Source organism: Halictus rubicundus, chromosome 8 (assembly GCF_050948215.1).
Source record: "Halictus rubicundus isolate RS-2024b chromosome 8, iyHalRubi1_principal, whole genome shotgun sequence".
Lineage (NCBI taxonomy): Eukaryota > Metazoa > Arthropoda > Insecta > Hymenoptera > Halictidae > Halictus > Halictus rubicundus.
Window position 1 is genome coordinate 4,988,225 of NC_135156.1, and position 23,134 is coordinate 5,011,358.

Below are 23,134 nucleotides of genomic sequence, written 5' to 3' on the forward strand. Positions count from 1 at the left end.
ATTCCTTTCACAGCAATGCCGAAGTCGAATTTCTCTAATCGTTGAAGACAAATCTCCCAGAAGAAGAAGAAAATTGACCGCTGCAATTCACAACAGTAAAAGACATTAAAAGAATCGAAGAGTGATTTTTAATGAATCTTGATACAGTATCATCGGTTCACCGAAACCATTGAAGAGAGAATTTCTTAAATGACTCCTGCTTCTTGTAAGAGATACCGAACAGTTTTATTTTCAATATTTTTTTTCTTTTATTTTAGATAACAACGCTAATTCGACCCCGATTTTTTTGCACTCGAAGTGCAACGCCTCCGCACATTGAGAAAATGCAAATTTTCAAACCGCGATACTGCACGGTCGACTTTCTCTTCGCCTAATGATGCTGTCCAGAACAATTTCCGCGAGATAGACAGCAGTTGCGATTTTTGGCGAATCCAAGGAGACCGAGTTCTTTCGAGAAACAGACCATAAAGATATTCTACGAGTATGTACAGCTGAGACATATTGTATACGATTGTTATACGCCCATCTCTAGCGTGAACAAGAGACGGCACACGTACAAGGATCGTCGAACGATCCCTGGACCGAGGGGCGCCCATATTGAGAGGACACTATTCGACCTCCCGCCTACTCTTGATTTCAGTTAATCTCTCCCCGAATCGTACTGATAATTAGTACTATAGCGACAAGCACAAGTAATCGCGCGTAATCGTCTCAGCAAACACACCTCTCGCCCGTTCTTTGTGTTGCCTCGAAAGCCCGCCCCGGCGAACGCTGTGGCCGCCATTTTCTCCGTTTCGCTGCGGTCCGCCATCTTCTCCGTTTTCCCACAGTCCGCCATCTCGTCGTCGCGAAACTCGCTAATTTTCTACCAGAATTACAATCTCTAAACCAAATTCACAATCTCTCTTCGCAAACTAATTTCAATCGGGGATTAGAAAACTTGTGAAACTTTTTTAATACTTCCATGAAACTTTTATTACACGATTCATGAAATATCTGTTCTCCTTCCCAAAAAGTTTTTTCAATAGAATATACGAATTCTCAACCTAGCAGCATTAACATTCCATGAAATCAGAAAAATTATTGAGTGAAATAAAAATTGATTCGAAAATTCATTTGTGAGTTCAAGCAAATAATTCCGTCTCCGACTTGTGGAAGACGCGGCACTCAAAATGTTAAAAGGTTTTAAACTGATTTTAACTATGCCGTGTCTGTGTTTACTTCCAGCACAGCAAACTGCTAAAGGTCCGTTCACTCCACTCTCAGCACCAACCATTTCCCGTTAGTTTCACTTTCGAGCGGTTCCAGCGGTTTTAAAAAGAAAGGGAAGGGTCCGGGAGGCTCTCGGAATTCGAAACGATCGGAACAACGGTGTTCCAGTTAATTTTCAAGTTGGAAGACTCCCCCGGATCGCGGCGAAACGATCAAAGTCGAGGCGAATCGAGTTCCGAAGGGTGAAATCTATTCGATTAATCGGGAGAACGTTCGCTGGGCGGGCAGACACGCGTAATGTAAGCAGCGGTGGGCAAATCCGACGGGTTAAATAAAACGTTTCCGAGCACGAACAAAAGAGATCGCTCGATTCCTCGCCGGGCGACCCGAACAGTTTCGATCAGGAAACTCGAATCGCGGTCCCAAATCGCCAAAACGTGGTCAAAACCTCACAACTTATTAAAAAATTATTGGTTTTGCTTGAAAATTGATATTAGGTCGTTTTTGGGGTCACTGATCACGAATCTGAACTTGAAATTCGAAAAGACAAAATGGTGTATCCAATATGGCGGACATATACATTAAAAAATGATTGGTTCTGCTTGAAAATTGGTATTAGGCCGTTTTTGGAGTCGCTGATCACGAATCTGAACTTGAAATTCGAAAAGACAAAATGGTGTATCCAATATGGAGGACATATACATTAAAAAATGATTGGTTCTGTTTGAAAATTGATATTAGGTCGTTTTTGGGGTCACTGATCACGAATCTGAACTTGAAATTAGAAAAAACAAAATGGCCGATCCAATATGGCGGACATATACATTAAAAAATTATTGGTTCTGCTTGAAAATTGGTATTAGATCGTTTTTGGGGTCGCTGATCACGAATCTGAACTTGAAATTAGAAAAAACAAAATGGCGGATCCAATATGGCGGACATATACTTACATTACAAAATTATTGGTTCTGCTTGAAAATTGGTATTAGGTCGTTTTTGGAGTCGCTGATCACGAATCTGAACTTGAAATTAGAAAAGACAAAATGGCGTATCCAATATGGCGGACATATACTTACATTACAAAATTATTGGTTCTGCTTGAAAATTGGTATTAGGTCGTTTTTGGGGTCGCTGATCACGAATCTGAACTTGAAATTAGAAAAGACAAAATGGCGTATCCAATATGGCGGACATATACTTACATTACAAAATTATTGGTTCTGCTTGAAAATTGGTATTAGGTCGTTTTTGGGGTCGCTGATCACGAATATGAACTTGAAATAAGAAAAGACAAAATGGTGTACCCAATATGGCGGACATATACATTAAAAAATGATTGGTTCTGCTTGAAAATTGGTATTAGGCCGTTTTTGGAGTCGCTGATCACGAATTTGAACTTGAAATTAGAAAAAACAAAATGGCCGATCCAATATGGCGGACATATACTTACATTAAAAAATTATTGGTTCTGCTTGAAAATTGGTATTAGATCGTTTTTGGGGTCGCTGATCACGAATCTGAACTTGAAATTAGAAAAAACAAAATGGCGGATCCAATATGGCGGACATATACTTACATTACAAAATTATTGGTTCTGCTTGAAAATTGGTATTAGGTCGTTTTTGGAGTCGCTGATCACGAATCTGAACTTGAAATTAGAAAAGACAAAATGGCGTATCCAATATGGCGGACATATACTTACATTACAAAATTATTGGTTCTGCTTGAAAATTGGTATTAGGTCGTTTTTGGGGTCGCTGATCACGAATCTGAACTTGAAATTAGAAAAAACAAAATGGCCGATCCAATACGGCGGACGTATACATTAAAAAATTATTAGTTCTGCTTGAAAATTGGTATTGGCCGTTTTTGGGGTCGCTGATCACGAATCTGAACTTGAAATTAGAAAAGACAAAATGGCGGATCCAATATGGCGGACATATACATTAAAAAATTATTGGTTCTGCTTGAAAATTGGTATTAGGCCGTTTTTGGAATCGCTGATCACGAATCTGAACTTGAAATTAGAAAATTCGCTGTCTCATATTGACCTGAACGAGGGGAAAGACTAATTCTCCGGATAGCAAACTCTACCCTTTGTATTGCATAAAGTAGGTATTCTAGTCGCACCTCATAGTTTCCAAAGAAGAAAGAATTGAAGAATTGCTGGTCTTTTTACGTACAATAAGATCCCATAATAAAAAATATAGGTTTCCATTCGAAAAAACAAAGTTGACCTTCAAATGACCTTGAAAACGACATCCAAATAAAAAACTGATACTGCCTTGGACACGTGTTTTACACTTTTTTAATATCTTTCATACTTTTCGAGATATTCGGCTGGAAAGTTTGCAAATGAACAGCCGGTATAAAAACAGCGTTCCTGTTTGAAAAATATAAAAAAATTTCGGATATATGATTCTTTATAAAAAAATTGACATTCTATTCAAAATCGGTTTAAATTTTACAGAAAAACTTAGTGCATATCTCTCACAGTTTGACAAGAAATGCAAGGAAAGCACATAAAATACCTACTCTGCGTTACAAAAAGCAGTGCTACGACCACAGAGGCACCTAGGGACAGCTAATTTTTTTTAGAATTGCAAGATAATACTACATAGTAGAAGCTCCAACAAGTTTCAGCGATAGACCGTGTGAGATTTGCAACCTTTACTCTACATCTTAAAAATTTATGCCTTCAGTTTTACTCTCTCTTTGCATACATAGTTATCAGTGAACAATAAACATTTGTCACTAAAAACTATGCAACTTACCTCCACAAACAGCATCCATGATGCACAATTAAAATCGAAACGTTTCAACATAATTTGTAGACTGGGCACATAAAATTCGCAATGTGCTTCACAAGCTTAAAAAGGTATGGTCTAATGAACTCGAAGTTCGGACTGTGACTGTTGGTCAGGTATAAAAAAACGACCTTTTTGCCGTTTACCCCGACTTAGAAACACTCTTAGAGTAACCAACCCCATACTTAAAACTTACCTAGCTGAAAGTTCATATTTTAGGTTTTGCCCACGTTTTCCGGCTTTGGGACCACTGTGCAGCGGCGGGAAATATAACAACGTTAACGCGGAGCGACGACGTTCACTTTAGTGCAAAGCTTCCGGTCACCGAGACAAATTCTGTCCATTCTAATCTCTTCGAAACGTGTTATTTTAAGCGGATTGTGCCCACCCCTGAACTGTATGTTTGTCCGTGTGTTTCGTCTTAATTGAAAAGCTGCGAGATAGTGTATGTCGTAACTGAGATATACCCGACTTGCTCTGCCGGCGAATAGAGAGATTCCTCGCTGACAGTGTAATTACGAGTTTCCTTGTCTATTTTTTCGAAAACAGCCGTAAATACAACATCCACCGTAGTAGGTAAACCAACAGCGTGTGTCCGTAGCCGACGTTAGCTCTCGCCATCGCGAGAAATCCCGTGGGACGCCGTCAAAAGCCCCACGAGAAGTCTCCTCTTTTAGACAGTTATCTATCTCTCCTCTGTCTTTGTGCCGTATTTTTTCATGTATTTTTTTTTCTTCCACCCTCGATCCTGACGCGACCGCCACCCGAGCAAGCAGGGTTTGTAATCGAGCGCGACAAGTTCAAAGTGAATTTGTTCGATTGTCGAGATCAAAGAATCCCGGGAACAAGGCTCTCTCGCGAGACGGATTAAAGGAACGCCGAAGAAAAATGGAAACGAGGACGTGCCTTGGACCGGATGCTGGGGAATTTAAAGAAGCGGTTCCGAACTTGACTAGCACGAAGATACAGCGATAAAGAGCTTCCTTTCTTCTTTTTTGTTCGTGAAACTTTTATCGACATATTCACGACGTTTCTCCGATTAAAATGAGTCCAAACACGATACAATTTCAGTTAGATTTACTTGTTTAATTCGCGATTCTGTGGAACCTCGTTCAGTCTAAAGCGATCCATATGATATTTTGTTGTAAGACAATTCATTGTAGAAATCAGTAACGATTTAATCTGACGCTACAGTTGGATAACTGTTTTATTATACCGACTAGTGTTAACAGATTAAGACTTGTCTCCTACTCTACCCTTCCCCTTCCACGACGTTGTTCCCCCACTTTCCGGCGGTGATCGTCCCCACGTTTCCGCCACGGACCAATCACGTGTCGCGCACCCAATTCGTGTTGCGTCTGCGTCTGCGTCATGACTAACCCGGCAATAGAGAGGGTAACTGTATTCCCCTGATCAATTCGAGTCAACTCCCCTGATCTGTTAAACTGCATCACGAATTAGACAAGTAAATATGATCGCAATGGTGCCGTGTTTGGTGTCGTTTCAATCAGGAAAACGCCACGAATGTATCCGTACAAGTTCCACGCAAAACTAATTAATCCTGTTGATATTTATAGAAATGAGATTAACATCTTGTTCGTTCAGAGTCCTTCTACAATAAAAAATTGTACTTTAGTACTTATTGTGTTTATACAATATTTTGATACAATTGAATATTATTAATTCATATAGAAAATTCATTCTCTCAGTTGTCCGCAATAATTAAGCAACCGCGCGCGGTGTTCGTCTAGAAATGGAACAACAGCAGCGCTAACAAGCCACAAGTAACAGCGAGGAACAAAAGAAGTTCAAGAAAAGAGAAAAACCAGATTACAAACCTGTGCTCAGCTCGGCGCGATTGTTTCCGGCCAGAATTCACTTCCGATCGGTACACTGTGGATCTTTATGCGCAAAAAAATGCGTTCAACGCGTTCGCTGCCACTGTCACTTCTGTGTGACGTCACAGTCGCGCGATTTACTCGAAGATAGCCAAATTAATTTCATACACTCTGCCATTTGAAATCGTAGCGCACTGTATAATACACAGAGACTCCACGATTGTTTATTAAATTGTTTCAATATTTCTTAAAGACTGATTTTAACGGCGGAGGTGAACATTGAAACTAGACTGCGGATTTTCATGCAAAATAAAAATTGTCCGCATTAATTGCAAGATGCAGAAGCTTCGGGAGGATTTAGTTCTTTTTTTCGATAATTTGAATGGATTCGATATAACGCAACACTATTATAGAAACAAATGTAAATATTTTCACGCATAAAATCCTCAGTCTGCTGATCAGTATATCCAGGAATGTACGTATAGCCAGGCGATTTGTGGGCGGAAAACGAACCGGAAGCGGGTGGAAAAACGCCCAACGCGAATCGCCGCGAGTCTCGGCGATAATTGAAAATAATTTTCCGTGGAAATGTTGGTTGGGCTCGAACATCCGGTTCTAACGAGGGATTGTTGACGAGATGCGGCTTTTTCACTCGCGGACGGTTCCTGGGAAGCCCTCGTCGACGCTGTCCCGCTCCATTGTAGCCGCGTAGCCCGCGAAAGATCGCTTAATTAAGCGACATCGTCGAGCACCGAGGAGGAAACGACAATAGCCGTTGTCGAACGCTCGTCGACGACCTCCGAGCGATGTTTCGGGGTGAGAACTTGACGATCGCCGGGCGTCGAGGACTTTTCGGGCTTCTCTTTTACTCGGGAGACCGGCCCCGACAAGCCTCTCCAATTGGAACTCGTCTTCCCACCCCCTCCCCCTCCCCCTGCACCTCTGCAAAACTCGAAACCCGTTCCCAATTCTGAACGCCATCCGGTCAGCGTTGTCCGGATCGACCCGGGACCTAGATATCGCGAGATTTCGACTAATTGAAGACTGTCGAAACGACGCGCGACACGGTTTCCCGTGCCAACATCTTTCCCAGAGTCCTCGCCGCTCGTGTACCGTAAACACACGTCCATTGATCCATGACCAACGCGAAACGCTTCTCTCCGATGTGGACCGTTGTATTTTCGAATTTGTTTCCGACCGGACACTTCCCGTTGGGAAGCGTTTCGCTTGTTACACTGTACACAAATGGGTTTAGGGTACCGTAGACTCCGCAAGAAAGCCACTGTTTTTCTCCGGAAGAGAGCGATTGATTTTCGTCATAAGTACATTGATCCTTTTCTAGTAACTATTTCTCCATGGAAACGTTACTTGTTTCGTCCAGAACCGAACTGTTCCTTTTCTCCATCAGATGACTACTCTTTTCTCCGCGAGAATGCTACTATTTTCTCCACGAGAGCCCCACTATTTTTCTCCACCAATAAGCTGCGCTTTTTCTCCATGACATCACTTCTCTTTTCTCCACTAGGGTACTATTCCTTTACTCTATGAGGTAACTACTCTTTTCTCCACGAGAGAGCTACTATTTTTCTCCATGGGAGAGCTACTATTCCACTTCACGAGAGCCCCACTATTTTTCTCCACAAATAAGCTGCTCTTTTTCTCCATGCCATGACTTCTCTTTTCTCCACTAGTGAGCTATTCCTTTACTCTACGAAATAACTACTCTTTTCTCCACGAGAGAGCTACTATTTTTCTCCACGAGAGTGCTACTATTTTTCTCCACGAGAACCACTATTTTCTCCACCAATAGGCTGCTCTTTTTTCCATGACATGACTTCTCTTTTCTCCACTAGTGAGCTATTCCTTTACTCTATGAGGTAACTACTCTTTTCTCCACGAGAGAGCTACTATTTTTCTCCACGAGAGAGCTACTAGTTTTCTCCACGAGAGAGCTACTATTTTTCTCCACGAGAGAGCTACTAGTTTTCTCCACGAGAGAGCTACTATTTTTCTCCATGAAAGAGCTACTATTCCTCTCCACGAGAACCACTATTTTCTCCACCAATAAGCTGCTCTTTTTCTTCATGACATGACTTCTCTTTTCTCCACGAGTGAGCTATTCCTTTACACTATGAGGTAACTACTCTTTTCTCCACGAGAGAGCTACTATTTTTCTCCATGGGAGAGCTACTATTCCACTTCACGAGAGCCCCACTATTTTTCTCCACAAATAAGCTGCTCTTTTTCTCCATGCCATGACTTCTCTTTTCTCCACTAGTGAGCTATTCCTTTACTCTACGAAATAACTACTCTTTTCTCCACGAGAAAGCTACTAGTTTTCTCCACGAGAGAGCTACTATTTTTCTCCACGAGAGTGCTACTATTTTTCTCCACGAGAGAGCTACTATTTTTCTCCATGAAGAGCTACTATTCCTCTCCACGAGAACCACTATTTTCTCCACCAATAGGCTGCTCTTTTTTCCATGACATGACTTCTCTTTTCTCCACTAGTGAGCTATTCCTTTACTCTATGAGGTAACTACTCTTTTCTCCACGAGAGAGCTACTATTTTTCTCCACGAGAGAGCTACTAGTTTTCTCCACGAGAGAGCTACTATTTTTCTCCATGAAAGAGCTACTATTCCTCTCCACGAGAACCACTATTTTCTCCACCAATAAGCTGCTCTTTTTCTTCATGACATGACTTCTCTTTTCTCCACGAGTGAGCTATTCCTTTACACTATGAGATAACTACTCTTTTCTCCACGAGAGAGCTACTATTTTTCTCCATGGGAGAGCTACTATTCCACTTCACGAGAGCCCCACTATTTTTCTCCACAAATAAGCTGCTCTTTTTCTCCATGCCATGACTTCTCTTTTCTCCACTAGTGAGCTATTCCTTTACTCTACGAAATAACTACTCTTTTCTCCACGAGAAAGCTACTAGTTTTCTCCACGAGAGAGCTACTATTTTTCTCCACGAGAGTGCTACTATTTTTCTCCACGAGAGAGCTACTAGTTTTCTCCACGAGAGAGCTACTATTTTTCTCCATGAAAGAGCTACTATTCCTCTCCACGAGAACCACTATTTTCTCCACCAATAGGCTGCTCTTTTTTCCATGACATGACTTCTCTTTTCTCCACTAGTGAGCTATTCCTTTACTCTATGAGGTAACTATTCTTTTCTCCACGAGAGAGCTACTTTTTTTCTCCATGAAAGAGCTACTATTCCTCTCCACGAGAATCACTATTTTCTCTACCAATAAGCCGCTCTTTTTCTTCATGACATGACTTCTCTTTTCTCCACTAGTGAGCTATTCCTTTACTCTACGAAATAACTACTCTTTTCTCCACGAGAAAGCTACTAGTTTTCTCCATGAAAGAGCTATTATTCCATGAGATGACTAATCTTTTCTCCACAAGTTATAGCTATCTTCCTACCTTCTCCACGAGAGGGCGACCACTCTCCTGCAGAACATAATTAGTCCTTTTCTCCTTAACGAACGTTTAAACTTCCCTCAACGTTCTTCTTCTCAAATTCTCCTTATGAATTCGAAGTAGACAAGAATTCGAATTATGAAGTTAGAGAAACGACTACAAATGTGTGAACTGTTGTTTGGAAGACATTTCAGCATAGAAAATTCGATTTCTCGCGGAGCCTATTGTTCTGGGCCACTCGAAACACTGTATATATGCCCTGACAGCATACTCAACCTCTCCTCCTGCCCTTAAATATTTCAGGAAAGAAAATAGATTGTTACTAGAACTAGTCTAAACAATATACAGCCCTAGGAGGCCACCTCCTCGAAACCGAGAGACCAATCTCTCCTTATAAATAGGCACGAGACATTAAATTATCATTTTTCTTTCGTTCGATTCAAAATCCTTCGCAGCGTTTCGAAATTTAGAAGCTAACTGGACGAAGCTGTACTGTTCACGTATCTCGACTACGAATTGAAAAATTTCTCTTCGTTTTCGTTCAAACCATCTCGCAATGAAAATCATTACAGGACTGCGGATCACCGGTGTGGGTCACAGAAATTCGACAGTAGTGGATTTAGTCTTTCAATTGTTTCAATAAGTTGGTAAACAGTGAAATAATTAGACTGCGGATTTTCATGCATTCATGAAGAAATTTGCTGGATGAGATATGAAACGGTGAAAGATTCGAAAAATTTGAGAATGTTTTATTGTTAAGTTCTATTTAATTTTCGCTTCCCACAATCGATGCAGAACATTTTTGTTACAGAACTATTTAGTAAGAATAGCCTGTTTCTAATGTCGTCACAGTTTTGTATTTCGTATATTCATTTTTGTTACAAATGCATAAAATGCGCAATCTACTCATTACGCGTATCCCGTACCACCGACAACTTCCAAATAATGATCGAGCGCATAAAGAATGATTCCAGATCGTTCACCTAGAAAATACCATAAGCATTTCGCTACGGAACGTTAAGTTTGGTCCAGCTAGCACGGCAAAGTTCGAAGCATTGCGCGCTTTCGAACGTTCCATAAATAATGGACACTCTGCACAGCGGGGAACATCCATCGATCACTTCGATCATCGCCGAGGATGACCACGTCTCAAACACGTGTCCTCCTCCTTCTGCACTATCGGCACCCGGGAAATCTAGACACACACACACATACACAAAGCCACAGGAGACACTCATTTGCATGGTGGCATGAGTTCGCCCACGAAGAAGGCTCCTCGAGTCGCCGAGGTGGCTTGCTTGCATCGCTTTGCTCGAGACAAAACCCGGCTTAGAGCCTAACCCTAACTGTCTGTTTTAGAGCTGCGACTATCGATTCTCGATGAATTATCGATACCTTACCGACGCTTAACCCTTCGGGCTATTTTATGCAAGTTTTAAAGCGCCTGCGCACTGAATCGCAAGATCGGGAGCAAAGTGCAATAATGCATTGCTTGCGACGAACTCGGATGAAAATGTAATTGGACTGCGGATTTTTGTCCTGTGCGATTTGGCGCCCTGCATCGGTTGCACTGTACTGCAAGTGCATAGGCAATTTCGTTACTGAAGTATCAAATTTTTTAATTCACGGTTATCAAGATTGTAAGGATTTTATGCATTCATGGAGAAAATGGACGGATGAAATTTCAAACAACCGAGAGATTAAAACAATCTGAGGATGTTGAGACATTATTTTCAACTTGAAACAATTTTGGGAGAAAAGAAGTTGGTGCTTGGCACCTGTGCCTTACAACTGGCGAAGAAAATATTTCTTTTTCATAAAGATCCTAAAAATTTTATATTGATAAAAATCCATTGTTTTTATTATTGCTCCCAAAAAATATAGCATTAATCACTATGTAACGCGTCGAGAATAGTAGAAAAGTATTCTAAAATTCTTTCAATGTTTTCACTGTTCTGCAATGCTCAGATTTCAATGAATCAATCAAAATGATAGTTGTCTGCATCAATTGCAAGAAACAGCAACCATGTAGAAGCTTTTCTTTTTCTTTAATAATTGTAGTAAGTCAAAAATGATACGTTCACGTTTGTAAATACTTTTAATCGTTGGCCTACTTTAAATTGCACCAACTCGTTTGTGTCATGAATGCATAAAATCCAGGGACCAAAAATAACAGTTATCCTAAAATGTTCGACTATAAACATCATTAATAAAAAGCTGAATATTATTCAAATTTAAGATAATCTACACAAAATATAAAGAAAAAAATTCCAAAAACAAAATGATTAAAAAATATCGATTTTTATACTTCTTGGTTGGAAATTAGTGTCCAAAAAATTGGATCCTCCTCGATAACTGTTATCGATGAAGAAAAACTGCTTCGATTGCTCAAAGCAGTTATCGATCATCGAATTTCTCTTCACTTGTTCATAATAATTATTGATGAGAAAATTCATTTCAGTTGCTTATTTAATTACCGAGTTGTCTACTCTTTTTCGGACGGAGCAACACTGTGAAATTCATTGAGTGGGTTTCAAGACGAATTAACAGACCATAAGAACAACACAAAGTCTGAAAAAAAAATTTTCAAAATTTTTTCAACTGGGAAAATCAGAAATATAGACTCCCGTATTTATCAAAACTAGCGTGCATAATTCACGCTGTGCCCGCAACTCAGGTTTACGTTGAACGAACCTCTCTTGCTCTAAAATTAACGTTAGATGATTTGCGGTGTAATTTGTCAAGAGAAAATTTGGAAAATCTCATGTTTGTCACATTAAATTTTGATTGTAGCAATTAATTTTATGAATAACAAATTTATTAAATAATTGATTGTCTACTATTTGGAAGTTGTAATATTTAATAATAACTATTACAAATTTCCTTCATCAATAAGTGTTATGAGCGAACGAAATGAACTTCTCTCATTGATAACTGTTATGAATGATCGAAATAAATTTCTCTCATTGATAACTGTTATCAGCGATCGAAATAAATTTCTCATATCGATAACTGTTGTGAATGATCGAAATAAATTTCTCTCATCGACAACTGTTATGAGCAACCGAAGTAAACTTCTCCCATAGATAACTATTATTAGCGATCGAAATAAACTCTCATTGATAATTGTTATAAGTGATCGAAATAAATTTCTCTTATCGATAACTGTTATGAATGATCGAAATAAATTTCTCTCATCGACAACTGTTATGAGCAACCGAAGTAAACTTCTCCCATAGATAACTATTATTAGCGATCGAAATAAACTCTCATTGATAACTGTTATAAGTGATCGAAATAAATTTCTCTTATCGATAACTGTTAAGAATGATCGAAATAAATTTCTCTCATCGACAACTGTTATGAGCAACCGAAGTAAACTTCTCCCATAGATAACTATTATTAGCGATCGAAATAAATTTCTCTCATTGATAACTGTTATAAATGATCGAAATGAATTTCTCTCAACGATAACATTTACCAAAAAGAGAAAAAATGTTGGGTTACTTAAATCCTTATTTGTAACCAGTACGATTTTAGTCGATGAAATACTTGTTATTCCATGACTTCTTTTCTTTTTGGTTATAACAGTTATGGTCCCTGATAGAATCCGAAGTCCAGTTAATAATCATCACGTTACAGTCTACCTTAGGTGATTATCGATGTAATAAAATTGAACGTATTTCGATATTATCGAGGTATATGGGAGCCTTTATCGATAGTCGCAGCTCTAGCCTGTGTAGATGATCTCTGTGGTCTGTGTTGCTTGCTAGCAAGCGGGCGACAGCTTCCGTGTGCGTAGCATGATAGACTGCGATAACGTTGCCAAGCCCTGCAGGAAGGTTCTCATTCCCTTTTTCTCTTTCTCTCTCTCTCTCTCTCTCTCTCTCTCTCTCTCTCTCTCTATCTATCTATCTATCTATCTTTCTCTATCTACCTTTCTCTCTCGTCCGGCAAACTTTCGCCATCCTACACTCGGAATGAAAGCCTTTAATCCTGGCACCCCTAACAGGGAGGACGTTGAACCCCTACCAGTCGGACAACTCGGGATGAAAGCCACTTTCCTCGAGCGTAATGTTCTCGCGAACTTATGTTTGTCGTCCTGCACGCCTTTCGAATTAACTCGAGCTAATTAGACTGCGGCTCCTCTTCTTCGAGACTGTTCAACATCAATTTCTATCTATCCCGTATACGAAAACTGTTCGACTCCGAGTCGGAATCAAGTTTCTTAGATGCAATGTTCAGTCCCTTCTGTAACGATGGATTTAAATAGAAATTCGATTGAATCGGGTGAAAGTTTATTTTAAGCAATTCTATGCACCTCTCGCGGAGATTCGATCGATTTTTCAGATGCTTAACCGGTAAAACGAAATCAAATATCGTTTAATCAACTTCACACCCCCCGTACCACGAACAAACTTTACAGAAAAAATTCGATTAGTAGATATTCACGGAGAGAACGGAATATCTGCAGAGGAGCTGCGACACTGATGATCGAAAAAATTTTGTAACACACGTGCTTGTGTATGATCAAAAACTCATTCCGTTTTTAATCAATATTTCAATCTGTTGTTTCCTCGACTCAGAATTAAATCAGGATAGGCTTAGAAATTCCACTGTTTTAAAACGGTTTGAAAACGACGATTTCTAAGTGGACATTCGGAGCGCAGTGTTACTAATTAAATGAAACGAAGCGAGTAGAATTACGGTCGAGTATGGTGGTTGAAATCCTTCGGAGAGACCTTGCTGCAGGACTTTGCCGAGAAAGCAAACTTTGTCGCGGCAAAGAGCATCGGCCTAAGCGGCTAATTAGACCGGAGGACTAATGTCGACTAGACGATTAGCGTTGCCCGGCAACGTGGCACAGGTTCTGCCGTTGACTTGACTGTGGTCCCCGTTTCTTTTCCCGTTGATGCGCAGAAACACCACTATGGCTGCTTCTGCAAATAGCGCCGATCAAAAACGAACGGGACCTGGTGGTCCTGTTCCTGCTTACCTTCCGGGACATCACTGCCCTGAAGCAGCCGATCGAGACGGACGACAGCAAGGGCGGCCTATCGAAGTTCGCGAAACTCGCCAGATCGGTCACCAGGTCCAGATCCGTTCTCGTCTCGCAGTTCAGCTCCCATCTGCCCGCCCTGAAGGACACCGCGTTGCCGACCACTGCGAAACAGTCGCACCTAGCTCACGTGAGTCCACAAAATCATGCTAGCCTTCAACAACCAATACTCCTCCTCCTGGCAGAGGATTATGGTAAAACTTCAATTATCACTGTCCAACAAAATAACACTTATTTCGTGTTTTGCAATACCTGTTGGGTGATTCTTATAGACTTTGTCATTCTAAAACCAAATCCAAAAGCAGAATTGATCTATCACGCAACGTTCTCGAAAAGTATTGGTTTTTGTAAAAATGCACGATTTTGATAAAAAATGACGTGTTACGCAAAAACTAAACACGCGAGAAAGTTCAAGTTTCAGTCAAGAGATAGAGGGGACTCTCCAACACATATTCATATAGCCAATTATATTTTTATGTACTTCCTAATAGTTGTAAATGGTTGTTAATGTTTGAAAATGTGCCGACGCGGGTACTTTGTACGCTCTGTTTTTGTATTTATGTGAAAAATCCTTTATCTAGCAGGAATTTACTATACAGGAATGCATTCTACAGACATTTCTGGTAAAGAAACCATTCACGAAAAGTATTTGGTTCCCTTAATATACGAGAAGGTTCAGAAAATATTCATTGACAGCTTGTGCGCGACGCGTTCGCGCCAGACGGCCATTGCAGCCTTTTCTCGACTCGCCAGGGCCGTCGCTATGCGTAGTCGACGTTTGTACCACTCAAATATGTCTTTGCTTACTATGCTTAATTACATACATTTTTTTTTTGTCTTTTTGAGTGTCAATGATTACAAAAAATTATAAAAATACGAATTATATTCACATTTCTTTGTGGAAATGCTTAATAATGAAAATTATATTTTCCTAAATCTTTTTTTTTCTTAACTTTTCTTAAATTATAAAATAATATTTTTCGAAAACGTTGCGTGATAGAGCAATTCTGCTTTCGGATTTGGTTTTAGAATGACAAAGTCTATAAGAATCACCCAACGGGTATTGCAAAACAATTCTGGTGTTGGACAGTGTTATCAAGAGTAGTGATTTGACTCCCAGTTTCATATTTCTAAAATCTCATTCGTAACTGAAATTCGTCTGAATTTTTCCGTAAAATGTAGATAAACTAAGACTGCGTATCTCTATGCAAAATAAAAACTGTCTATACCAATTGCAAGACATTGGAACCAAGTAAAAATTTCTTTCCATCTTCAAGAAAGAATATTTCAGTACATTCCGGGAGAGACGCACCATAGGGTGGAATGCACCAGTTTTTATTGTGGCAATACTGGACGATTCGCAACTGTTTTTCTGTTATCATGTATAACATCTTAACATTTGTAAATAATCTCAAAATGAAGAACACGTGTATTATATTATTTACGTGTAACAGAAGTATAAAAACTTCTTAGTGCTCCAAACTTCTGATGAAATATTTTTGTAAATGGTACAAACGTTATTACCTTCGAATGGTATGGTTTTAACTATCGGTATGGACTTAAATAGTGACAATGGTTTTTCTTTTACGATTTTTCATCGTGTTTCGACAAAAATTTGTTGTACTGATTCTTGTTTTTGGCGCATCGTTAATGTATGTAAATATACTAGGCAGTCGTTCTTATAAAAAATGAAGCACCTTTTTTTTAATTAATTAAAAACCGATAATTTAAACCTGAGACTTGTTCTTTGCCGCGCCATTTGTTAACATCTTATACTTTAATTAATTAAAATTAATTAATTTATATTTATCGCTCTGTAATTAAGTAATTAAAAAGGAGATGCTTCATTTTTGACAAAAGCGACTGGCTAGAAGATTCTAATAATTATTGTATTGAATGTGTAGAAGCTTATTATTCAACCTCATCTAAAGTAGATTGGATTTCTTGTTTGGAATGCCTCGAATGGCTCCATGAAACATGTAAAGTGAATTCTCGATATGTGTCAACAACACGGGTTGTGCCAGCGTCATGTATTGTCCAAGAGACATACCCTTGCCGTGTTATGTTTACACTCCTCGACGTCCGAGGCCTCTCGAGCTTCGAGGCCCTTCACGGGGTATACCCCGCGGTAGTGGGGATAATTGTGCGACGTTTATCATGTAGGCTTTGGCGACATATATAGAGAAATCACTGTACTATGTATTCTCCGTTGTATAATATGTGGTAGAGAGACAAAAAGAATGCAAGTAGGAGAAGAAGAAGAAGGTATAAACAAAAGGAGTGCATCTAACCCCAGGCCCTAGGGAGAGATGCACTTTTTCGAACATTTTTAAACAGCATATTAATATATTAATAGAAAAGTTTTGCTCATTTTACATTATATTTTCTTAAAGAGATTGAAATAAACAATTGAACTATACCTGCCTATTTCTTCAATTATTTTCAGTAAAATTTTTATTAAACAGAACACAAAATGTGGTGCGTCTCTCCCGAAATTACCCTACTTCTTTTTTCACGTAATCGATTCAAACAAAAATTGATCCACTTATAAAAAAATGTATTAACTTGCTCCTGCTTCCAAATACAATATCAATACCGGTGGAAATTCGAAGTGAACGAGTTCTCTCTTTCTGGTTTAGATGTTGACCTTAAGCGGCGACGTGATGCCGCAGTACAGACAGGAGGCGCCGAAGACACCGCCACACATTTTGTTACATTACTGCGCGTTCAAGGCGATCTGGGACTGGATCATTTTGTGTTTGACCTTTTACACGGCCATCATGGTACCTTACAACGTCGCGTTCAAGAACAAGACCAGCGAGGACGTATCGTTGCTGGTGGTCGACAGCATCGTCGACGTCATATTCTTCATCGACATTGTCCTCAACTTTCACACGACATTCGTCGGCCCCGGCGGTGAGGTGGTGTCCGACCCGAAGGTACTTCGTCACCTAAAACTTCGAAATTCTGAACGGCGAAGAATTTCTAATCACTATGACTACGAAATAAATAGTAGCGCAAGAAGTCAATCATTTTTTTTTTATGAAACCTGTACGAACATATTCGTGGAATTTTCCTGATTAAAATGAGTCCAAACACGACACGGTTTGGATCACATTTACTCGTGTGATCCACGGTACAGTGGAACCTCGATTATCCGAACTGATCGAGTCGATATCGATATTCGAATAGCGAAATAGTTATGTAGCCGCAGTGCTAGATTCAATCTTCACCGATTTAAACGACAAACTGTGTTGCAATTCACTTTGGCTTGAAACACGTACTTCAATAACGGAGAATGCGGATAATCGGTTCGGATAATCGAGGTACCACTGTATCGTGGATTAAACAAGCATGCATACACCGAATTGTGTCGTGTTTGGACTAATTTTAATCAGAAAAATACGACAAATATGATGCTTAAAGTTTCATAGAAAAATTATTAATATTTTCAGTGCCACCATGATTTTTACGCAAACTTGAAAGATGTAAAATCGTTAAATAAGTTCTTTGGGCACCCAACGTGTTAAAGACAGCAAAGTTGTGTTATTGGATTAGTTTTGTGTCGGAACGATCCGTATTTGTTTAGAGGAAGATTGGCAAGGGTAAGGAGCGTGTTGTGGGTTCCAGGTGATCAGGATGAACTACCTGAAGTCGTGGTTCGTGATCGACCTGCTCAGCTGCCTTCCGTACGACGTGTTCAACGCGTTCGACCACGACGAGGACGGGATCGGCTCGTTGTTCTCCGCCCTGAAGGTGGTGCGTTTGCTCCGTCTAGGTCGCGTGGTCCGCAAACTAGACCGGTATCTGGAGTATGGAGCCGCGATGCTCATTCTTCTGCTCTGTTTCTACATGTTGGTTGCTCACTGGCTGGCCTGTGTCTGGTACGTCACTTTAAGGTGATTTTACCCTGCCCACACACTGAAAGGTAACACAGCTGCGGCAGGATTGACGGCTAACCTCGACGTCATTTACATAACACGATGTTTACGTGTCCCGATTGTCGGATGGGACTCTCGAGAAACTCCGTCGACCACGAACCAACGTCCATCTGTACGCCACGTAGCTTTTCGCAGTTCTAGCCCTGGAACAATTCGATCAAATTATAAGTTCGCTTCTTCTCTCTATAACTGTTACTTCGAGACGTTTATATTTTTACTGGGCCTCGTACTAGCTGTCCAGCTAACGATTAGAAAATAGTCGCTCGCAATAATATTCGGACACTCTAAAATAATTTTTTCATTATTGAACCGCACGACTCGGATTCTCTTTGAGAAGTTAGAACAATCAGTTTACTGCATGAAAAAATCGCAATTGGTCGGAATTGCAGAGAAAATACTGAAAGTTGTTATTTTGATTGACACAGACCTATAAAACGTATTCTTTGAATTTTCGATATAGGCCCACATGAGAAAGTTGTGTGAAATAATTTCTTTGTTCAATTATAAGTTATAATTATAAACACCGGGATCCCAAGCCTGATCGGGACGCTTCCAATTAGAAACACACAGAGGACACGCACACACTACACACCGTGACGCATGAGCCGCTTTCCATGCTCGTTCCGATCGGGGATGAATCGTATTTCATTTAAACACGATTGATCGATAAATGATCCATCGTTACCCGGCCATATGCTATTCGAATTATTCGGTTCCCAGAACGTTTATCCGCTGTCTATCATTAACAATACGGAACAATGTCAAATTTTCGGGTTTAACAATTTTTCTTGCTTCAATCGGCAAAAATACATAAATGATTCTGTAGACTCTCTGTAACGTTCTTATGAACATTTAAACAATGTTATTCTCTTTTCCATTTGCTAATTTGTATTTCGTATGACCGACTTAGACAATTTTTATTTTGCATAATCCCCGGTCTATTTGTAATGTTACAAAAAATAAAATACACCGTTGCATTCTAACATTTTCCGACGGTTTCCGAAAGAAAAATTAATTTCCGAAGTGAGTTGAGGAGAGTCTGAGAAAAATGGCGAGAACCTCCCGCTCCCAAGACAGCGTTGAACACGCGAGAGTTTCGAGCGAAAAGTTGACGAACTGGAATTGAAACCAGCCGGCTCCCCGATACGGAACGAGACTGCTACAGCTTTTAGAATGGTAACGACACGTTTCCGTTGCCTAGTGAACCAGCTGCGCGAACGAGAACCGAAAGAAACTCGGCGCAGCGTAATCACGCTGCCGGGGGGAGAAACAAGAGAGAAAAAGAGGGAAAAAGAGGGATACGAGGGAACGGGTTGCATCCCCTGGCTGCATCTAGCTCGTCCCACGCGCTTCTTAATTACTTTCGCTTCTGCCACGCGGGCGGCCATTAGCGCTTAACTAGTCCGAAAACAGATCTCGACTCGATATAGAGAAACGTAGCGACGAGTTAGCTCGTCCTGTCCTCCTCCGATTAGCGGGCGAATCCGTCAGATTGGAATAGTCCAAGCCACGCATAAGCGACGCTGGCCGAAAATCCCATCGCCACACGTTCATCGGAACCACGAAAGTGCCAGGGTGATTCAATAATTGTCCGGCAATGTATGCGTCCGTGCAAAATTAAAGGATCGCTGCATTTTCATTGAAAAATTCCCAACATAATACTCGTTATAAAACGCTTGCATTAATTATTCTAACAAAGTCCCTCTACTTTTCAAGTTACATCAACCATTTTATCCTTCAATTACTGCAGGAGCGATACGTATTACGTTCTGTAAAAATTAAAACTTTATTTCGCTATGAGAGGCTGCACGTTGCGCCTGTTGCTTCATCAATTGTTGCGACGAACGGTTTTTACACTCGAAAAAATAAAATTTGTTTTATTAAGGGCATATGCTGCGCCAGCTGCTCCTTTAGTTGCTACATCCAGCAACGAATTGTTTTTCCATTCCCGTTTGGAAATATGAAATGTATTTTATTATCTGGCAGCGTGTGGTGCAACTGTTGGTTTTCTGGTAGCTACAGGAACGATGGATCGGCACTCGACTTTGGAAAATAACGTTTGCTTTGTCATCTAACGGTTTGGGTTGCACCTGCTGCTTCCTCAGCTATTACGTCGGAGCAATGATATTTTTTCCTCTTTGAACAAATAAAATTAACTCTGAAACATAAAATTTACTTTCAAAATACTAACTAATCGGCGCTCTCCACCACATGCGTTATACATTACATTAGATCTACAGGTAGACAGTGAATCATTGAATCACCCAGGTAGAAACACGAGAATAGCGACTAGAGAAAGCATGCCGTGTGCTTGCGTGGTCACAGTCGCTCGGCAATTGCCTGTCATTCGCCGATGTACACTACCGTTTAGGTTTAGACGCTTGAAAAAATTCGACCGAAGGTTTACCATCATGCGGTATCGATTGCATGTAAGAGGGCACTCTCGAAGCTGAAGATCCGCAGTTCAAAAACGACATCGCGGGCGGGAAGAAAGTTATGACCGATCGAATTAACATGCATCGAACCTATTTACGCTAAACCTATTTGCTCTAATGTATGCGGAGAAATTGCAAGCGTTTGAACGCGTTTATACGGTGGTGTAGGTATCGCGTGGCTGTGCCTGACGGCGTGACGCGATGATCGGCGTTGGCCATGATCATTCGTGTGAGAGAAGGTGTGTGTCGGTTGCGTTTTGAAGGTACTCGATCGGAAGATCGGACGCTGACAACGGTGTCCAGTACTCCTGGCTGTGGAAGCTGGCGAACGTGACCCAATCCCCGTACAGCTACCTGTGGACCAACACCAGCACCGCACCTGAACTGGTCGCGGGTCCGTCCCGTAGGACTATGTACGTCACCGCGCTCTACTTCACGATGACCTGCATGACCTCGGTCGGGTTCGGGAACGTCGCCGCGGAGACTGACAACGAGAAGATCTTCACCATCTGCATGATGATCATCGCCGGTACGGATAACACATACACACACGCACGCACACACCTTGCACCACCGCATCAGACCGATAGTACTCTCTCGACCTGCCACAATCTCGAGAATATTGATTAACGCGCCGCCGAGGACCTTGAAGGCCCCACGTATGCGTTCTGACCTAATTTCCCGCGGCGTAAGTCGCTCTTGTCAGGAAATCATGCTCCGCGATCGTGCGAGCGGATCGAGAGGGATACCGAGCACACCGATGCTCGCACGATATTGATCCAGAGATCGCGCCTGAGTCGCCAGATCAGGGGAATTGACTCGAATCGCGGGGGAAGAAGTTACCCTCTCTCCGACAGTACCGGATCAGTCACGTGACATTGTGCCAGATGCTCGACAGAGAGGAAACACGTCACGTGACCGGGCCGGGGAATAGCAGAAGGGGAAGGATAGAGTGAGAAACAAGTCTTTATCTGGCGACTGTGTATTGGGTTCAGTGTCATCAGAAGATGCCCATTTGGATATCTGTGTACCACCATGAGCACACTCTAACGTCCCCTAATAAGACCGTAGATTGGTCACGTGACGTACCGCGTGGTGCCGCGCGCGACTGAGGCGACGCTTGGCGATGACGGTGACGTTTAGAATCGTACTGTTCAATTTGAATCACATTGCATTTGTTAGTCATGCATTGAGGACAAGCCCGAACCGGTAGTTACAATTCATTTAATTCATAGTAAAGAATGTTTATAATTTCTAGAACGATTTATGTGATTCATTTCATTAAGCAGATAATAGGTACGATACGCAGCAATAACCTAAAACTTGCGACATGTCATGTCATTGTTGCGTCCTCATCGCGCACGCGAAACATGTCACACATTACTCTGGTCATCACAGAGGGGGTACATTGTATTCCCCTCGATTTTCTCGATCTGGCGACACTGATTGGGCTTGATATTGTTGGGAGCTGAAAAGAAGTCACATGCGACGACACAGGGGGCAGGAGGGTCTCTCGCTCGGCAGGCCTGTCCCCACCATCGATGCTTCCGTATACCTAATAACCATAACCCTTTAGACTGCTCTTTCCCCTGTGCCGTCCCGCTAGTCTTCTTTCCAGCAACTGCCAGTATACGCTGGAGAACTATCGCAACCAACGGTGTACCTGGGATATCCTGGTTCCGTGCAGAGACCTCTAGTTACCGAGAACCTACAAATTTGTAGTGTAGTACTAATAAAATGTATTAATATCTAATAGATGATGGTATGAACAGTATTATTATAGATTGAAGATCTTTAAGCAAAATAAAAATTGTCCAACTCCACGAAAAAGAAGTTAAGTGAAAATGCATTTCCTCTTTTAATAATTTTGATAAGCCGAGAATCATTATGACATCATTCGATTCTTCTAATGTCTTCACAGTTTTGTATTTGACCATTTCTGTCATGAATGCATAAAATCCGCAGTCAAATTACAAACAATCCAATAACTTTTTTTAGAGGAGAGTTGGTAGAACTAACATCTCAGTTCCTTTGTCCCTATGCTGTTCAGTTTGTAGATGCTCGACAACTTACGGTCTCTGTACAATACGGCAGAGTACGGTACACAAGGTGTGTTAATTACGTGTGTCGTATGGCTCGAGGAGCTATTCTGCGAGCCAATCTAGCCACGATTTTGCTGCGAGGGCTCGTCTGAATCGTTTAGCTGTTGTACGATGTCGTATCGGCTTCCGATTATCTTTTTGAGCTACACACCATTATGGAGCGATTCCACGAACAAATACAGATGCAAGAGTAAGCGAAGGATTTGGATAAATGTTTTACAGCAGCAAAATCGTGGTTGGTTCGTAACAAAAGCTATGTTCACGCTGAAGCGGCATCGAGCAACTTTCTGTCGCCTTCTTCTT

General features: G+C 41.0%; 1 protein-coding gene across 4 annotated transcripts in view; it reads left to right on the forward strand.

The window, feature by feature from the left end:
- Eag (potassium voltage-gated channel protein ether a go-go) overlaps window positions 1–23,134 on the forward strand; it is a 188,637-nt gene that overhangs the window by 140,631 nt on the left and 24,872 nt on the right. For 2 of the 4 annotated variants that reach the window (XM_076791314.1, XM_076791316.1), the window contains exons 5-8: window positions 14,215–14,483; window positions 16,993–17,292; window positions 17,984–18,252; window positions 20,993–21,258. In XM_076791314.1, coding sequence (XP_076647429.1) covers window positions 14,215–14,483; window positions 16,993–17,292; window positions 17,984–18,252; window positions 20,993–21,258 — 1,104 coding nt within the window. The remainder of the gene's footprint in view (window positions 1–14,214; window positions 14,484–16,992; window positions 17,293–17,983; window positions 18,253–20,992; window positions 21,259–23,134) is intronic. The other 2 variants (XM_076791315.1, XM_076791317.1) reach the window with 1 other exon arrangement.